At 41.5% G+C, this 14,970-nt stretch overlaps 1 protein-coding gene across 6 annotated transcripts; it reads right to left on the reverse strand.

The window, feature by feature from the left end:
* Positions 1 to 647: 647 nt before the first annotated feature.
* Positions 648 to 14,509, reverse strand: fam168a (family with sequence similarity 168 member A). 6 transcript variants are annotated; one of them, XM_057049795.1, is made up of 9 exons: positions 14,230 to 14,479; positions 11,399 to 11,767; positions 9,815 to 9,922; positions 8,131 to 8,222; positions 7,273 to 7,353; positions 5,620 to 5,765; positions 4,954 to 5,140; positions 4,730 to 4,856; positions 648 to 4,612 (listed from the first exon to the last, which is right to left on the reverse strand). In XM_057049795.1, the coding sequence occupies exons 3-8, from the start codon at positions 9,874 to 9,876 to the stop codon at positions 4,744 to 4,746; spliced, it is 681 nt and encodes a 226-aa protein (XP_056905775.1). In that variant the 5' UTR covers positions 9,877 to 9,922; positions 11,399 to 11,767; positions 14,230 to 14,479; the 3' UTR covers positions 648 to 4,612; positions 4,730 to 4,743. The 6 variants fall into 6 exon arrangements, with proteins under 6 accessions (XP_056905775.1, XP_056905776.1, XP_056905774.1 ...); XM_057049796.1 differs by lacking the exon at positions 14,230 to 14,479 and adding an exon at positions 12,060 to 13,943; XM_057049794.1 differs by lacking the exon at positions 11,399 to 11,767 and having other exon boundaries at positions 14,230 to 14,509.
* Positions 14,510 to 14,970: the final 461 nt, after the last annotated feature.

Consider the following 14,970-nt stretch of genomic DNA (forward strand, 5'->3'; position numbering starts at 1 on the left):
TGGGGCAAAAACAGCAATAAAAGATTTACAATCTGAATATTTCTTAAACTAGATTCTGCAGCTGAAGTGATGCTTTTGTCCAGTTAGATTCCCTCCTGAGCTCACCTCTTTAGTCTACCTGGGACAGTTATGCCTGCAGTTTATATGCCTCCGGTTTAATATGTTTAGAATTAACAGACAGGAGTCAACAGTTTAAAGCTTGAAAATCCATTTTGTGGATGCACCTTAAGGTATCATCGGCCATCCCATGTGCTGAAGCCCTCAAGGCTATGGTCTGGTCGCCTCATGAGATGACTAAGGGTTCCCTGCTGGATGTCCCATTGCTTTATTAACATGTTATTACAGCTATATACACTGTTTTACAAATCTAATACAGTCATGGTTGCATATTCCAGGTGTAGGACAGTGAATCGCCACCAGTTTTCTATTTAGCATCAACACAAATTTGGATAAACCAGCAGTTTCTGCTTTTAGTGAGCGAATGTGGGTGTGTTTTTATGGACATGTAAGAGCTGTTGCACAATCATGAAGGCATCGTTAGTGTTGCTCAAGAACATCAGAAGATGGAGAAGTGACAGTGGTTTGTTGAGGACTGTGTAAAACTCTTCAAATGAATAAGCTCACACATAGTGGGAAAAAACACAAGATTCCTTTTATAGGAAATTTTAATAGTTATTCAATGTTCTACATTTTACAGTAAATATACAATTACAAACTTGGCTTAGTTATAGTACTAAGATCACTAACTGATCTTCAGGAAAAAAAACCTCAACAAGTGAAAATGAAAACAAATTAAAAAAATAAAAATTAAAAACAGATTTACACTTCATATCACAAGCCTGACACTGGTCCTGCACTCTGGACCAAATATCTAACATACAATTCACTTCTCTCAATGCTGAACAGACATTGGGCTTCTGTTTCCAAGACAACCTCACGGTAACAGATTTACCATAGCATGTGCAAACGGTACCATACTAAAACTTCCAAAGATGGGGTTGTTTCAAATCCTTGATCCGAGAGGGATACAAGTAGGTTTCGTTCTTTTTTGGAAGACAAGGAATTTCCACTTTTTGCATCACATTTAGCATCAAATCAAAGATATTTCAGAAATTTGGAAATGAAAATGCTGCAGCAGAACATCAAAGACATTTAAGAGCCTACTATTTACTGTAATAGCAGTGTTTTGATTCATATCATGAGAAAACTAAGACATTGCTATGGCAAAGCAAAAAGTAGAGGGGTGGAGGAAATGTGACAATTGTGTGAGTTTAAACAATTAAAAAGAATCCAAAAGCAATTGTCTTTGATTTCCACCTTTCAGGCAGAAAAATAGAGACCAAAAAGGTGATTAAAACACCATCAAACTAAAGACAACTTTGCATTTTGCACATTGATGTATCCACATTTCAAACTGTCCGATTTACTCAAGTGCAACTTGAAATAAAGGAGATCAAAGGAATGGAGTGAACTGATATCGTTTAACCAGTGTTAAATGCTAATCTAACCCGTCACTACTGAGGCGCCAGGTTAAAACATCAGCAAGAGTCTTGGTCCTCAGGCTGGCAAGGAAAAGAGATTTTAAGCTCTAAGCTCACATGGTGTCACATTTTTGTTTGGCATTGGTAGAAATGCTGTGAAACCATAAAAGGACCACATCAGTTAAACTGGACAAGGTTTCTACATACAAAATCCACCAACTGGTCCGGCCGACTGTGGCGACACCCAGTGGACATCTGCTTTCATGCGAGTGCTACAGACAAGTTTGGATGAAAACACACAAAAGGTTAAAAGGAATAAAACACCGCAGCAAAAACGCTTTAATGGGGATGTGGTGAAAACAGAGAAACACAGTACACCGTAAGAGAAAAGAGTCAGACAGGCAACAACCAGCAGCAACCAGGTGAGAAACAGGACAGCAATAAAAGCACAGATTCACAGGAATCAACGATAGAACAGGGACTCAAACTGCACTAATAGAGAGGAAATAAAGATTACTAAAGCAGTGATGATGGGTGAAAAACACTTGGGTTTGTTTAATCCCTTCCAAAGGTCATTAACGCCTGACAATAACCATAAGAAATCCCACGTCTTCGTGTTTGTTTACGCGACCTTGACTCGTCCCGATATGTGGAGGAAGAAGATGCAGAGAGGGAAAGAGTGCAACTCAAAAGCACAAACAGTAGCTGCCACAGCGATGCAACCATGCGTAGCTAGAAATATATTACTGTAATGCTGTATAAATATACTGCATTCGTTTCTTTACTTTGAGAACCAATGCTATAGTGAAACACACCTGAATATTATGCATACCCATAATATTTAGTTGACCATAGGGAAGAACAACATCAAAAATAAGACAGATGGGAAATACCGACAGAAGTAGTGGTTGTTCAAATAAAACCTAATAAGTAAGATGTCCTGCTGTCACAAAAAGGTTAAAAAAAAAAAACCTCAAAAACACTATTCCTTCCATTTTACAAACCTGAATTAAAATATACAAGGTCTACGTACAATGGGATGTTCGACACAAGACATCATCTAAAATAGCAGGGTCACTTTAAAAATAAGGCTCAAAGATCCACTTTTTCATCTGACAGCAGCAGGTTTTGTCTTTTATGAGAATGAACAACAAACGTGGATGAAGAATCCCTCAAACTGACTGTTTTTGACTAGTCACACGAACACATCCTGTCTCAGCCTCCCTCCTGGATTACCAACCCTACCTGTACCTGTCTACCAGTGGCCTTAACTATTATCCACTGGTTTTGTCTAGTATTGTGCAATATGTCCTCAAAGTTCTGGAAATCCCCAAATGTTTGATATGTTCAATTCTAGTTTCTGTGATGAAGTCATATTAAATAATGGTTTCCTATGAAGCTTAAAAGTCACAATTATTCAATAATGTAAAACTTAAAAGTCCAATCAAAATAATTGTAATAATTCAAAGTAATCTAGAGTATTTCCTCAAAATGTATTGTATTATTAAACCACAACCACCTCCACAGTAAATGATTTTTGTTACCAATTACAACTGTGTCATCTTTAAATGGGTTTAAATCATTTTAAAAATATTTCAGGTCTTGATATACTTAAGAGGACCAATATTTATAAAAGGATCAATCGTGACCTTGTATAAATGGCTCAAATATCCTGAGCCGATGACATTTTCTGTTAAAATGCTGAATTTTAAATATGGAGTTTTCTGTTTGAAAGCAGTTGTGTGTAAAGAAAAGTGCAGAGGAGAGCTTGGTACATATATTTCACCATATTAAAGAGCTTCCTATAAGCTCCTGGAGCTCTTCACCTATATGACCTGTTTTAATGTTGCCTTTACCTTGACAATCTCCCAAATCTTTAAAATGAGTCAGAATTAGTTCACATCTGTGGACCTAATAATATTGTAAACTTAGCACTACTTTGATGATTGTATTCTCCGGTTTTACTTGCAGTTAGCTTTGGAAAACACTACATGCTGAACCTAATTCTCCAGAATAAAATTGATCTACCAGGGTTCACGTGACACAGTACACTGGGTATGAATGAGTACTTCCTCACCGGTGAACACCTCAGCAGTACACGTAGCCGTGTTGTCACGCATCAACGTCTCGTACCTAAAAATTAAATGACCCTCTAAACACGTTGGCCCTCCTCCAACACGATCACTTCAACCCGACTACAGACAGAAATCTGTACGTTTGTGAGTAACAATGTATGTGGAGGTCCAATAAGTGCCATTAAGTGATGTAAGGTTTTCAAACCCTAGCACAGATCAGCGTCTAATACAACCACCAATGCTGTTGGGGTGATGTTCTTTTTCTATATATTTATATCAGTACATTTTCTAAAACATACTGACCTAAAATGCTAAGATTACGATTTTAACAGCGTCAAAACATACTAACCTGCATAGCATGTAACATGTAGTCAACAATTACTTGGTGTGTAGTGTGGACACCGATGGAGGAAACCCAAAATCATCTGCTCATAGTGACAAAGAGCCCAGGGCAGAGCTGACGGACCAAATGACAGACAGATGGACAGACAGACAAACAGGCACTGGAAGACGAGTGAGAAAAAAACAAGTAATGAAAGAAGAAAAGATTGAAGAACAGGAAATGGTTTAGTGTGAGATAAAAACAAGCTAACCTCCTGAAAATGCAAAAATGCCGATTCTTCTAAATCCCCGTTTAAAGCAGCCATTAGAACATTTGGCAGCAAAAGTCAAGAGTTGGTGGTTGATGAGGAGGAATAAGTGCCCGATACTTTCATCAGCAGCAGCAGGAACCAGTACCAACAGCAACTGGAGCACATGATACCTGGGAGCCATCAGAGAAACCGTCGGGGGTTTCAGTGACAGATGCGGCAAAAATAGACTTGTAATAATAATAGTAATTTATGTCATTATAACTGGTTGGCAAATGAACCCAGAAACAAAATAAAAGCAGCTTTCGGAAAGAATTATTAAGAAGAATGTGGTGTAATAACAATTATAGTAAAGTGGCTGATGCACTTTAATTTTGTTCTTCTAGACAGGTGCCCAGTTCCTGTGGCTACCAGTGAGAGCCCACGTTAGGGTTTGAACAGTTGCATACGATGGCGGACTCCAGATCTGATGTCGGAACAGAGCAGAATATTTAGAACCCACTGATCCAAGACCAGAAAACTGCAGTTTTTTCTAGACACACACAGAAAGAAACACAAAGAAAGAGGGGGGGCAGATGCTTACATGATGGGTGGGCTCTACCAGTGAGGCGGTACGTAGCTGTAGCCAGGTGTCCCCTGGGGCCTGTAGGTTGGCACTGTTACTGGGTGTCCTCCAATCTGGGGGTGCTGAGGTGTTGTCAGCAGGGTCCCTGCAGAACGTTATCAGTGAGCTTCATTTGGCCCACAAAGATATTGGAGTTCTCTCTCAGAGCTGCTGTCGGAATAAGCGGGTGATACTACACCTACCTGCGCTCATTGCCATGGTCGCCCCGGCTACCATCCCCATGGCAGGAATGCTGTTGTTGCGAGGGGTGGGGACGGGGACGGGGGCGGGGTAGAGGGCTGTAGAGGGGATGCTGTTGGGCTGCACCACAGTGGTGTGGTGGATCACGTGTGGCTGAGCCGCGTAGACGGGCTGAGTGTAATAAGCTCCCTGTCCAGATGAAGATGGAGGTGAGTGAAGCTTAAGACATCGGCGACAACACAACAACAAAGACAGACAAGTGGCTACAAACTGATGTCAAACCCATAATTACACAACTGGCCTGAAAGCATCTTTTGAATTAACAGTATTTTGCTGATTTTGTATATTAAATTTTTTTGGAGCCAAAAACCAATTGAACTGGTGCTTTTGGGTGGTTTCTGGACAGTTTTCGAAGGTGAGTGAGGATAAATAGACCTCCACTGTACAATTAATCAATACTGGCTCTTTTATACTCAGACATTCTGACATTTCTTTTGTAAGACTCACAGAACAAAACATGATTTAATAAATTTGGCTCCTGGTTGTAGAAGAAAACCACAGAAAAGGACTTGTTTCTTACACTTCAGGTTTTTAGCACACAAAACAACAGACCGCTGCCTTACTGGACTTAATTGGAAGAGTGCTGCGATTGTCATCACTGGTCCTACCTGTGCGTATATGTTCTGTTGGGGGTAGGCACTGCGGATGGGGTACATTGGTGTTGGGTAGGGGGTGGGGGTGGGGGTGTATGGGGGAGGGGCTCCATTTGACTGTGTGGGGGGGACTTTGTAGGGAGTACCCGCTGAAGTATATCCTAAAAACAAGTGACAAGTTAGAAATGCATTTAATTCATGAAACTTTTATAGAGTGTCTGTTACAACCGTGACATTTATTAACCTATAGCTAATTAGTGTTTCACTACTGTCAAATGATGGACTTCTATATGCTGATATGAAACTGGCATTATGTCTAATGTTGTAATCATGGTGCGTTTTTGGTGGCGCCACCACGTCTCGCTCATCTAGACGACAGCCTGCAAATTGATCTTAACTTTAGATCCCAAAGGACGTGTCGATTATTACTATGTGGGGGGAAGAGAACACTACTAAGGTTTGTTTTATTGCAGGATTTTTAACCATTTAACACAAGACACATCTATCATTGTAATGCAACAACATCTTTGAAGCATCCAAGGTAGTTTTCTCTGTCAACTGGACTGGGTTTCTTCTTAATGGCAGCACCTGAATAACATTCATTGGCGGCATCAGTAGGATGCAGTAACGCTGGTTCGCCACTTGGAGGAGCTTCAAGGTTAAACATGCTACTAGCTCTGCACTGCTCCTGCGTTTCTCTTGCACAAGGACAAAGAGACAAAGAGGTGCTGCAGGTTTCATGTATGCAGGCCTGGATGTGTACAAACATACTCACACACACGTTGTTTGCCCTGATAATAGAAAAAGGTGCGTGACAATGACAAAAATAAACTTAGCGGAGAATTATCCCTCTGTTCAATAAGGTTTAGAGGAACCGACAGAGTATCAGAATCAGACTAAAAGAGGCTCTTCGGAAAGAAAACAGCTGGTTGTACATCAATCTTCAAAACAGGTTTTCTATATTTTGTTGGAACAAATCTGTGAGAGCTTCACCACCGCATACCTGCAAGCTATTGTTAGATTTCCAAAAGATTCATCTGAACTGGGGGAGGGGAGTAGAGGTGACAGGGCTTCAAAAGCATCACATGCAGATTCTACAAACCCAGATGCTATAAATTCGGGGGAACGGGAGACGGCACCTATGTCAAAATGATTCCATTTGATTTAATAGAAGAAACCTTCCTAATAGATTTCACTGTTAAGATTAAGCACAAGAATACTTAGGTGTTTCCTCATAATGGAACATGTTTATGTTCAACCTTTTGTTTCTAGAAATGCTTTTCAAAACTTATTTTAAAACCTCTGCTTTTTGTTAACTTTTTTCTTCATTAAAAAACAAGAATACGCTGCCATTTTGGAGCGCAGGACTGTATCAGGCTTTTCGTCCCGACAACACTCACCCCTTTCCAAAAAGAAACAAAGAAAAAAAGGACCATTCCCCCCAGGGACCAAGCTGCAAAGTTCTATAGTTAAGATTAAAAAAGTCTTTGGTGGTGCAGAGTGGCCAACACCATCACAGAAGGCATCTCCCCGCCAACTGATTGTTGGTTAATTTGCTTAATTAGAAGCAGTTTATGTTCCGTTTCTCTACATTGAGAATTCCTTAAAAATCAACATATAAGCTAATTACATAGACATCAAATCAAGCGTGTGGGGTGTGATGCTCACCTGGTGGATACCCAGGACTGCCAGTTTGATACAGATTGGGTGTGTAGGTTGGAGTAGTGGCAGGATACCCTCCTGGATAGCCTTTAAACCAAATGAGAAGAGTTCACACTACATCCCTGAATAAACCCCCACAAATAAATAAACCCCGCAAACACGCATGCGCGCGCACACACACAGGTCTAGGGGAATATTTGGGTTGGAGCAGGTTGTGCACAGATGGTGATCATTACAAAATGTCTGCATCAATAACCCAGTTGGCTAAACGTGCTGTAGATCCAGAAGATACACACCTGCCAATATGGGGAGGGAGGAGTTGAATTTAGAAACAGGAGCAACACAAGCAGCTGTGACAAGGGTGCAGGCAAGCACACGCTGACATCTCATCAACTACATATCCAACAAACAGAACACATTTGAGGGGGGAAAAATGCTCTTTTCACATCAAGACGCAGATGAGAAGAGCTTGGAAGAGACGTTGGAAGTGTTGTCACTCCTGATATATTAACACTCAGTTCAGCTCTGCAGCCTCCCCCCTCCATGAAGACACCGCTGCTGTTGCTGAGGCAGAAGAACTGTCTAATGTATGTAAAAATAGATTTGTCATTCTTCAAGGCTGAATATGAGCTCAGCGCTGTAATCGAAAGGTTTTTAGTTTTATAGCAACCATCAAGCCAACCATTGCATTCCTGTTTAGAGTTGTTTAAATACTTGGTGTGATTGGGACGTATTTGCTAGAAAACACTTTCTCTAATAGAGCTTTTCATTCTTAGAAAATTGACACCAATCATTTGGAGGTTCTTAACTGGAAAAAATAAAATAGATTGATTTTTTTCATCTGTGTTGAGGGATTGTCTGTACCTGGAAAGGCCATGTTCTTAGGGTTTCCATATGGGGTGCCAGGCTGAACTGGGCTGTAGACTGGATTCATGGCTGAAGATAACCTGTTCTTACTGAAACAGACAGTGAGAGATAAGGGAAGAGTGGAATAGATAAATAAAAAATCAAAATCAAAAAACATTGAGAAAAGGAAGTGTTCTGGTGCGATAAGTGGGGTTGATCATTTCAGCAAAACAGCTTCACAAACTACAGGTTCAACATGCAAGCAGCACCTTTGTGTGGGCCTGAATATGGCTAATGGGCCATATTCAGGGCCAAATGGGCCAAAAGAAACCCAACAAACAGCTTGAAGCTCTTGTTAAAATGTCCATTAAAACACTAAATATAATAAATAAGGAGTTAAAGATAAAAGAACTATGATAAAAAAAAGGTACCAAAATATCATGTCATGCCTCGAAAAATACACATAAAAAGGGCAAAAATGTTTATTTTATGGATTTTATTAGTTGTTTATAGATTTACATTATGATTCAACATTTTAAGATTCATTCAAGATTTAGAAAATGAATTTTTCAATGACATGGTGTGGGGACATTCTGGTGCTTCCTGACTGGGACCATTTCCTACCCAACAATGTCTACTGAAAGAACAGCTGCAGATGTTTAGCTGTGCTCAAACATCAGGATTTACATGCAACATAGTCATGTTACACAGGTCTAAAACCACTGGAACAATAGAATGATCCAAACGACCCTGCTGATGTGGCAAAAACTAAAGCCGAGCATCAAAATCAAATATAATGTGAAAAACCTAAAAAGGAGCACAAGTCTGTGTGAGCTCGCACGGACGCATGTTGTGGAGGTGAAGTCTTGGACTCTTGGATGGCAACAACAGAACCTTGTGTTACCAATCATCCCAGTTCACATCTAGAGGGCAGGAATCATTATCAAATCTGCACTTGAGTCACATAGCCTTTCTCACAAGAACAAACAGTGAAAACAGAATCAAAGTTGTCATCACCTGAACTGAAAGGTCAGCTCAGGCTTAAACCTTCCCTTTAAAACACTCTACGACCTCATTCTTTGACAATTGATTGTTCACAAAGAATCATCAACTAAAGAATATAGAAAAACCCCACATCAGTAAAAGCCACCGTATTATTTAACAGGAGTCAGCAAGGAATTATGTGAGAATTTCTGTGATAAATGTGTACTAAAACTCGAGTTTATTCTTTCATAGAAATCGTTGTTAAAGTGAACCCCCACTAAACAGAACTGAGCTGTGGCATTCACGATGGCCTGACAGCACATTCATCGCATCAGCACCATCCTATCTCTCTAGAAATATACTGAATATTAACCATAACCTTACTTTCAGGTTTTCACATCCTCACTTGTTTAGCTAGAGTAAATGAGGTGTATGGCTGTTCCCGTTAAAGTCATATTAGCTGTGAAGTGAAACCACAGGGTTAGGCTAACCTTTAACCATAGCCCTTAACCCTAACACCATCCCTTAACCCTAACCCTTAATCCTAACCACTCACACAATGAGGACTAGCTCTACCAGCCTGGTTCTCTGCATCATGCTGAAAATGAGGTGAACCTGCCGTGCTGTTTCACTCCTCTTCTGATGCGACTTACCTGCTCTTTGGAAGGGGGCTGGGGGAGCGTGACTATGTGACAGTGTGTGCGTGCGTGTCCCGTACCTCTTGTGCGTGTCTGGTTGATACATGAAACTGAATTTGTCTGTGGGATGCCCGCTCGCCATTCTTGTGGTATGCAAATAAGGAAGGAGTGGTAGTGGATATGCAAATCTGAAATTAAAACAGCGAGAGGTCATGATTACAAGGAACATAGGAAAATGAAAAATTAAAATAAAAACAAACAAGAAGAAAGCACACACAAGAGCAAATGGTTAGTGACAGCTGCCAGGACAAGCCAGTGACCATGAATTGAGACCATTGTCATTATTCTCCAATAATGTAACTTTTTAAAGTAAAACAAATATTCCAGATCATTTCTAAATACTGTAAAAAATGATGTAGTCATATTAACTAATGTGCAGGACATAATGTGTAAAAGGAGCAGGTTTTGCTCTAACTGCAAAGAGCTCCAATTTTGTCTCATATGAAGCTTAATGCTGAGAGAAAAGTGATATCTACATATGTGTTTTCATGTGCAGATAAGAATAACGGTGTCTATGCAGATGTGCAATTAAATAAACACAACAGAAGCAGCAAAGCAACAAATCCTACCAACTCAAAAAGCAGCCGACGGCTGAATGTCAGCACCTCACAGGAGCAACAAAAACTAGGAGAGCCAAAAACTCTGCGCAAGCACAAAGTGGAAGAGCTGAGGGTTAGTCTGTGATATGCATCCTTTTAAGTAGCATGCATTTTTCCCGGACCTGCTGTGTGACAGACGCCAAGGCTCCAGACGCTTGGTTACCAGTTCTGATGGTTTCACCAGAGGTTAGAGCTTGACCCAAGCTTAATGTGATCACTCACCCAACTCATTCTGGGCCAGCTTCATGTGACTACATGTGATAGTGTTAGTGACATGACAGATGTCCCGAGCGCATTAACCCTTCCATGATGGCACTAACTGTTCATGCTGCTTTTGCTGTGGCTCTAGAGCTCTTTCACCAGGACAACCTGGTCCAGATTGACAGATAAAAACCCAACCTTATTCAGCCAGGATTTATTCTCCTTTCCTAGAGGAACAAAAGGGTAAATGCCAGTACTGCCAGTTACATTGAGAATTCTCCATATCTCACTTGATTAGGAGAGTTTCTCTCCCTCTGATATCCTGTCCTCACTGTTAAAACAGTGACTTCAGGTTTTTAACCAAGCTTGAGTTCTGAAATGGTTACAGTATAAGTGTAGCTCCCTCTCAATGGTCGGGTTGTTCCCACATCAGGAGTATTTAAATCCTGCCCAACTATAGAAGCAGCAGAAATGAAAGGGAAGGAATAGTGAAAGAATAGCCCTCTTACTGTCTCTCTCACACACACACACACACACACACACACACACACACACACACACACACACACACACACACGTCCAACACAACCCCTACAGACTCCATTCTCTCCTAAAACACCTCAGCAGGCATTTACTCCTTAAAGCAACGCAACAAAACTGGTGGGCGCCTTCACGCTCCAGCACACAAGAAAATAGAACTGTACGTTTTTTTCAGTCCACACAAAGACAGCATTTTCACCCAGAAGGAACCACAAGGGAAACACATTTCGATGAGAAACTTTCAATAAAAGATCAAAAACCAACATGCTGCTGTTCAATAAAATGAAGGAAATGCAGAATCATCGTCAGTCGCTCCAAGACCATCACACTTCCAGGATTAGCGTCACCTGCTGCTGTGCTAATGGGACAGAATAACAGATGGAAAGAGAAGCAGTCAGCAAGACAACAATTCTGTGATGTTTGGAAGGTACTGGCCACAGAACATCTCCCTCCCTCTCCTCATTCCTTTTGCCTGGTTCTTGGCTAGTTCTGCATAGTTCCACAGCCAAAATGACCTCCAGCTGGCCATTGGTGAGTGTGCTTCTGCCCAGACTTGGAGACAGACGTGAGGGCTTGACACACACAAGTTGGGACCGTGCTCTCAGCTCAGGACCGCCGCTGTTTGCCAGGCAGCTTCGGACCTGGCAGAAGCCTTCATTTCACAGGGAGGAAATCAAATAAGAAGGTGTTCTTATTTGATTTCCATCTACAACAGGATTCCATCAATCATCACTCACTCTATTTTTGTGCAACAAAAGTGTCAAATTTTGTTTGAATGGGCCATTTTTCTATATTCTAATAACCAACAACCACCAGGGTTTAGATAGGTCCTCAAACCAAATTGTGGCTATATTTTAGTTTTCTATTTATTTTACTCAATTTAAAATTGGAAAAGAACTGGCAGATTCTTGGCTGAAAGACAAACCTCATTTAAATCCAAGGTGCCATAATCATTGAAGATCTGTACATGACTTTAGGATCCAAGCTATTTGTCTGTTATGGGGAAGGGTTGTGGCTTTTCATAAGAGTCCTTCCTTCTTTACAGGCTTTAAATGGCCTGTAAAGTGTGTTTTCCTTGTCTTTTTGAAGGTAAACTTTCCCGGTTTCTTCAGACCTTAAGGAGAAACTTCCAGGGATCTTTTACTGAGGAATGGTTTGGCAAAAAAAGTCCAGATCCAAGGAGTGCTACGTGACCCCTGACCTCCGAGGACCTTTTTCCTGCACACAGGATTACACATCTCAGGGCTTTCGCTCATGTCTCTTCCCAGGACACCTTCTCTGGAGTTTAGCTGGTCTTCAAGTTCTGGTCTCGGCAGCCCCATTTCAGAATGATGGATCACACCGAGGAACCCTTCGGGAAAGGTTTTTCTCCCTTTAGTCCCTTCTCTGAGCTCTGGATGCTTCTCTTTGGACCTCAGGCTTGTGTCTCTCCACAGCAGGTGGAAAAATGTGCAGACCCCAAATGTCATAGCAACGAGTCAAAGTATGACATACGTATGTCAAAGTCTGTGTTTTAGTCATTTGTTCTAAAAAATAGAACATATGCTACTTGCATCAACTAGTCAGTAGATAAAATCTTCTCGGTGTGGTTTGTACCAGGGCTAGATGGTCCAGTGCTGCCCTCACGCTCACCGTAAGCAGGAAACTCGCCAAACAGAGCTGAAAGTCGATTCTGTGTTCTCACTGATGATCACTTCATTAGGAGCATCAGGATGCGTAAATTGAAGTCCTCAGGAAAGGATCGGAGAACAATTTACTCCGACAACATTAAGTGGCTGCAGCTTTTTGGTGTCTGGCGGTATTACTGTTCAGATGTACGAGCCACCATCCGTGCGCTTGGAACCTCCTCCAGCACTGCTGCCAGGGGTCCCCTGACAAGATGCAGCCTCAATTCAGTATCTTTACTCTTATTTAGTCCACATCATATTCTGTACATCTCAAAGTAAAAGGTCCCTAATGTTTAGGATTCTCTGCACATTTGGAATTCATGTTGCAGCATTAATGACGACTTAAGTTGGGTTATGCAATTTGAGTAAAATGCTATATTTCCTGTCCTTTTGCAAAAAATAAAAAAATAAGACTTCATTAGTTCAACACACTTTGTCTTTTTGTCTGGGCACCTGTGGAGAAGCATTCTTACTGCGCCCCTTCAATCTTTATCATTAATGTGTATTTTGAAAGCAAAAACATCTTTAGAAGTCCAACTGCTTCTGAGGAAGCCAAATCTAAGTCAGACGTGGAGGCAACAAAGCTGTAGGTTTACAATAAAAATCAGACATTCCAGAATAGAGAGACGGATTTTGATGCAAAAATACTAACAAAAGGCTGCTAAAAGTAATCACATCCCAGGCAAATATTCCGTTGCGTGTTCAAAGCGGTCCTACTTGGACAAATGGATCTTCCTACGCAGCTTTTTAATTTGTCACATCCGTACTTCTTATTGTTTCGCTGCAACTGTCCGTGCATTTGCAGCACACCGCATTCCTCAGATAGCAAGTGACGCCAAAAAAAACTACGCTTGGACAAAAATGGTCCCACTCAAAAGAGCTTTAGACACCATTTTGAAAATCCAACGATTTCCAGATAACTCCCGAGATGCCATCTTGCCAATTATCGCAGGATTAGCAACCATTAGCATGATTATTCCACCGTTCACGAGCACCAAGGAAACTAGCCGGGTCACATAATACCAACATTAGCATAGCTTGTGTGCTAGCCTGAAAGACGTCAGCTAGCCCGCTGTACCATCCTCGCATCCTCTCGTACAAGCAGCTGCTAATTAGCGGGCTAGCTGAGGAAAAAAGTGGCAAGCGATAATATAACGCATCCAACAGTAAAGCAGCGTGGAAATTAACACGTAATAGATAATTACCGTTTAATCATCCACGAAAGAGAACCATTAAAGGGGTAATTAACACCAGCTTCCTTGGGCTCTTTGCGCTAAAGCCTTTAGCTTAGCTGGCTAGTTCTAACACGCACTGAGGACAATTGAAGGGAGACGAAGGGTGAAAGAAATTAGGAAAACACCGAACAAGGAGCAGGGCAACACACAGAGACATCCGCGACCTCCAAAATAAACGACCAATGACACTTACCGCAATCACTTGCTAGAACAAAGAGATTTCCCCTGGTGTGTGTGTGCGTGCGTGTTTTCTCTCGCCTGTCCTCAGCTCGTGCTCGGTGCGGACTGGCTCTGCTACAGCAGCGTTCTGTCGGCCGTGGCGCAGGGAAGACAGCCTTCAGCCGAAGATCCAGCCACCGTGGGGGATGGGGATGCACAGCCGGGGGGGAGAGAGGAAATGAGGGATGCGAGGACGCGAGATGACCGGAGGGGCACTGGCTATATAAAAAGGCTTCTGACAAATAAGCTTATGCAACTTAAAATAGCCCCAAACACAAAAGTCTAGCTGTTAGTGTGCACACAACAGTTTACACCATTAACATTGCACACTGTCGAACTACTATATACCATCATATACAACGTATGAGTATGAATGGAATTTTATTCCATTTTGCTTTTTGTTTTCATCTTAATTTACACATTGTTTTACATGCGTTCAATTTATTGACATAAACCTATGTCATTCTTTAGCTGTTATAATTATTAAATAACCCCAATTTCGGCGCAGTAAGGTGTCTTTGTGTCTGGCTCAATTAAATTTTTAGACATGAAAGCATCTGCTTTAGAGGTCTTACATAGCAATGCAGCGATTGTGCACATTCGTGTTCAGAGGCACGGGGCGTTTTTTTTAGAAGGGGGAGGAGCCCCCCAATGGTAGGTAGCGTTATTACACTGCAGCCCTGCCGTCTCAATTGGGACGGATTGCAAAGCGCTG

This window comes from Takifugu flavidus, chromosome 12 (assembly GCF_003711565.1).
Source record: "Takifugu flavidus isolate HTHZ2018 chromosome 12, ASM371156v2, whole genome shotgun sequence".
Lineage (NCBI taxonomy): Eukaryota > Metazoa > Chordata > Actinopteri > Tetraodontiformes > Tetraodontidae > Takifugu > Takifugu flavidus.

What these genes read in the sequence shown, in the direction of transcription:
- fam168a (XM_057049793.1), bottom strand. An exon ending in CAACCAGACACGCACAAGAG is followed by an intron (nt 8,223 to 9,814) that starts GTACGGGACACG and finishes TGTCTGTTTCAG; the next exon opens with TAAGAACAGGTTATCTTCAG. An exon ending in GACCATGGCAATGAGCGCAG is followed by an intron (nt 4,857 to 4,953) that starts GTAGGTGTAGTA and finishes AACGTTCTGCAG; the next exon opens with GGACCCTGCTGACAACACCT.